This window comes from Lathyrus oleraceus, chromosome 4 (genome assembly GCF_024323335.1).
Source record: "Lathyrus oleraceus cultivar Zhongwan6 chromosome 4, CAAS_Psat_ZW6_1.0, whole genome shotgun sequence".
Taxonomy (NCBI): Eukaryota; Viridiplantae; Streptophyta; class Magnoliopsida; order Fabales; family Fabaceae; genus Lathyrus; species Lathyrus oleraceus.
In genome coordinates, this window is record NC_066582.1 from 294461556 (window position 1) to 294466021 (window position 4466).

Consider the following 4466-nt stretch of genomic DNA (forward strand, 5'->3'; position numbering starts at 1 on the left):
GGAATACCTAGCAGATGGGATCTGAGTTTGGAAAAGATATGTCAAACGCGAGATGACTACCAGACGAGAACTGAGTTAGGTAAAGATAAGTCAAACGAGATTGAGTACCAGACGAGAACTGGGTTTAGAAACGATAAGTCGAATGAGAATTGACTACCATGCGAGAGCTATGTTAGGTAAATATAAGTCAAACGAAAATTGACTATCAGACGAGAACTGAATTTAAAATTGATAAGTCGAACACAAATTGACTATCAAACAAGAATTAGATTTGAAAAAGATAAATTAAATGAAATTTATCTATAAGACGGGAACTGACCTTAAAAAAGATAAATCACTTTACAATTTCAATGCAACATTTATAAATTTTTTCCTAATATACCCTCAACTATATTTTTTCAATTCTTTTAATTTCTACCCTTTGTACCTTTTCTTTTTTTCTAATGGTTAATGTAATGACTGGTCTGGAATAATTGATCAAACGTCACCGAAACGGCGATGGCGCCGAAGTTGTTATCGGGTAAACGACAGAAAGAAGTCGAAAATCATGGAGGAGACACCGATCGGATCAGTAGTTTACCGGACTCTTTACTGTGCCACATCCTATCGTTCCTCCCAACGAAAACATCCGTCGCTACCACGAGTCTCGTGTCTCGCAGGTGGCGTCACCTATGGCAGCATCTGCAGGTTTTCTACTTCGCCCACGACTCGGACGAATCAGGCCAAGGATCTAAAATGTTCGAAAAATTTGCATTTTTCGTGAATGCCGTGCTCGCCTTCCGCAAATCCCGCGACATTCGAAAGTTTGAACTCAGCTGCGACATTGCATGGTCGAACCATCGTTGTGACTGCGCCGATATGTGGACCCGTGCTGCCATTAACCCCTATCTTGAAGAACTGTCTCTCAATATTCGGGACTACACTGGCGAAATCAACCTGCTCCTCCCTCGTTCACTTTTGAATTGCACCAATCTTGTTTCCCTCAGGTAACCTAATTTAATTTCATAATGTGTCTTTTGAAATTATAATAATAATATCCAAAAATATTTATGTGATGCGTTGAAGCTCACTTTCATGATAAGTACTAATGTATATAGAAAACAATGCAGTCTTGTTGGTCAAATCAAAATGAATGTTGGACATTTTGGGGTTTATTTTCCATCACTTAAGTGGCTCAAACTCCAGGCAGAAATTGTCGATTCCGAAATTGTCTTGCTCTCTGGCTGCCCCGTCCTTGAAACTTTGCAGCATAATTTCTTTGTCCCTGTAACTTGGGCCGAAGATCCTCTGCCACCCTCCCAGAGGTTGAAATTCACCGATGGGAGTTTCTCTTGGACTTTTCTTGAAGTAGATAGTTTTGGCAAACAAACATTGGGCATCATTGGCAACTTGCAGAGTATGGTGGACGCATGCATTGACTTCTTTCCCTCACAAATAAGTGAATCTGTCGACCCTATTCTCACACGCATCCAAGGCTCCTACAATGAGTTAGATATACAATTGCGTCATTTGACATCAAAGGTGAAGCTTTATTATTATGGAAAATTACACTAACCCTCTAAATTCTGTCTAAATGTCATAAACACCACTTTTAGATTCACACAAACCTCTTTTATTTGTGTGTTGAAATTACAAACTCCTCCCCTTAACTTAATAACTTGGTTAATCCAGGGGAGGTCACTATATTTATGTGTGCTTTTATACTTATATTGTGCCACCACTTGATGTTAACATGGACCAGCAGTGCTCGCTACGCTCTCAGATTCTAAATTATCCTGAATTTCGCAATTTGGTTCATCTAAAGTTCATTCTTCCCTGTTTCAACACAAATCTTCTAGTCAATGTGCTTGACAAGTGTCCTATGATTGAAGTTTTAATAATCCAGAGCAACAAGGTTTGTTAGCTTCTCAAGTTTAATTCAAACAATCTTTGGTTTGTTTATGTATGCATATATTTCTATCTATTTATCTATATGGACATACAAATATATGTTTGACTCATGTTTGTAGGAGGAACAACCACCTTTAAGGACATGGGACCCAAAGTCAACAACAGTTCCTAAGTGTCTCAAATCCCGCCTAAGTTATATTCACATAGAAGGATATCAAGGATTTGAAGATGAGTTGACATTTGCTGAATATATTTTGCGGAACGGATTTGCTTTGAAGACAGTGCTTATTTTTGTTGATACTTCAATGGAACAAACAAATAAGTACCGTTCTCTCAAAAGATTAACTGACATACCAAGGAGATCCAGCATGTGCCAACTTAAATTCGACCCAGCTGTATCTTCTTAAGGTGAAAACTCTCACCGTCTACTTTACTTTATGTAGAAAAGTTCATTCGGCCTGGCTTAGTTCTACCTTCATGACAACTATATGTGCCTTGTATTTTTACAATACGCATTGCACACATTTTCAACTATGGTTCAGCTTTAATCCAATACCAAATTTTCTTTGTAGTTATCTTATCTTCTCATGATAATATCTAGTTGGGAAAATATTCTAACCTTTTCCCCTATAACAATGTTTGCTTTAGGATTTCATGCTCATTTAAATTTGCAAAATTTATAAGGTTGAAGAAAATGATGACCTTTACATGCTTAATGAAATTGATAGATTTTTCCTAAATGGAATGCTACGTATAGTTGTTGTCATTTAATAAAAAATGAGGGAAAAATCTCAGGTTGTGAATTGGGGATTGGAACCCAGATTTTCTAAATGGGAAATACTTATTTGTTGTATTTTCCTACTAATATCTGTTGGTGTTTGTATAGTCTTAAAGTTGGCCTAGGCTTAACATTAACAAGCATGCCAAAATTCAATTTTGTGAAAATCAATAGTTTGGGCAAAGAAAAACAGAAGACCAGGTTCAAATTATATGTTATATGTTGCTTACATTCTCAACTTGCCTTGTCTTTGTTATTATTAGATAGCTTAACAAATTAGAATTGTCATAATAATGCTATATGTTATGAATATGATTTGTAAAACCTTATTATGTCTATGGATTGAAATTGTGACTTACTTGGTAACTTTTTGTATTTCAGCATATTCTATAGGTATTTTTAGATTCTAATTTTTTTTAGCCTGGTTAGTATAAACTTTATTGGCTTTTAATAACTTTTTCTTGGCAGTGTATTTGGAGTGCCATGATTTCCGATGCTGACAAAATCATGTTTGGTCAAATGCCCGGGGCTTCATTAAAAAGATGAAATTGATATCAAAACATATACATATGTATTTTGCATTTCTGTTAGTAAGGATTTTTGTTGGCTAATATCAAGACATAGTATGTATTATATCAAAACATATACATATGTATTTTGCATTTCTGTTAGTAAGGATTTTTGTTGGCTAATATCAAAGACATAGTATGTAAAAGGTCATACCAATTTAGTTGAAAACCATTGGAAAATCTCACTAATCACCTTTTATATGGTTTTTATAGTCACTTGTTTAGAGTGACTATTTATCTGTATAATCTTAGTTTGAAGTTTGCTGCATTATTTGAGGACCAGGATTCCATGCCTTTATGGCGACAAAGGTAGGGTACCTTTCAACCAATCTTGTATGTCCGATTGATCGAATGTACCAAATAATGCCACATGTTCAATTATATATATTTTTTCAAAAATTGTTTGCGCCGGCAAGGACCGGTGCATCCGTGCAGCTGCCGGCATCGGAGATTACCTCGCTGCCGTTCGAATACTTTAACGTCCAGCCATGCCATACCGGCAGACAATAATCGTCTATGTAACACCCCGATTTTTATTCGTCATTGATTTAATTTTTTATTTGATTTAATTGGGTGATTTATTTTAATAATTATTTTGTGTGATTTTGAGTGGTTGAGTGGGTGATTTATTTTAATAATTATTTTGTGTGATTTTGAGTGGTTGAGTCGGTGAGTAGTATTTTTTTGGAGGAATATATTTAATTATTTAGGACAAGTGAGAGAATTAAGTGGATAGTATTTTTTGGAGTAATATATCTAATATATTTAAATAATTAGAAATTGGTAAAATAGGAGGAGTCAGGTCAATTATATAATTTGAGAGAATTAAGTGGTGAGTGGAGAGAAGGGAAGTTTTAGTTGGGTAATAATAATAATTATGAAAAGATAATTAGAATATTATATATTTTGAAATTAGAGAAAATTAGGTTTAGAGAATTTGTTTGTCAGTAAGTTAAAAGGAATGGAATAAAGAATAAAGAACGGAGAGTTAGGGTTTTGAGGAGAAAACATTGGAATTTATTTTTGCTGATTTTGCTAGAATTACAAAGTAAGGAGGGATTATTCATCTAAAGGTGCCTTAATCATGAAAGGATAGAGAGATTTCTCTTAACCTCTAATAAAATTTTTCTTCCTTTTACTTTGATCATTTTATTGGATGAATTATATGATTGTAATTCTATTTTAGGTAATGGATTAGTTGGAATTCACGCTCTCTGAGTGTGGTGATT

General features: G+C 34.7%; 1 protein-coding gene across 2 annotated transcripts; it reads left to right on the plus strand.

The window, feature by feature from the left end:
- The first annotated feature begins 411 nt into the window (after positions 1 to 411).
- LOC127075188 (FBD-associated F-box protein At4g10400) lies at positions 412 to 3422 on the plus strand. 2 transcript variants are annotated; one of them, XM_051016665.1, is made up of 5 exons: positions 412 to 986; positions 1110 to 1521; positions 1742 to 1894; positions 2010 to 2298; positions 3137 to 3422. In XM_051016665.1, the coding sequence occupies exons 1-4, from the start codon at positions 499 to 501 to the stop codon at positions 2295 to 2297; spliced, it is 1341 nt and encodes a 446-aa protein (XP_050872622.1). In that variant the 5' UTR covers positions 412 to 498; the 3' UTR covers position 2298; positions 3137 to 3422. The 2 variants fall into 2 exon arrangements, with proteins under 2 accessions (XP_050872622.1, XP_050872623.1); XM_051016666.1 differs by having other exon boundaries at positions 413 to 986; positions 1745 to 1894.
- The last annotated feature ends 1044 nt before the right edge of the window (positions 3423 to 4466 follow it).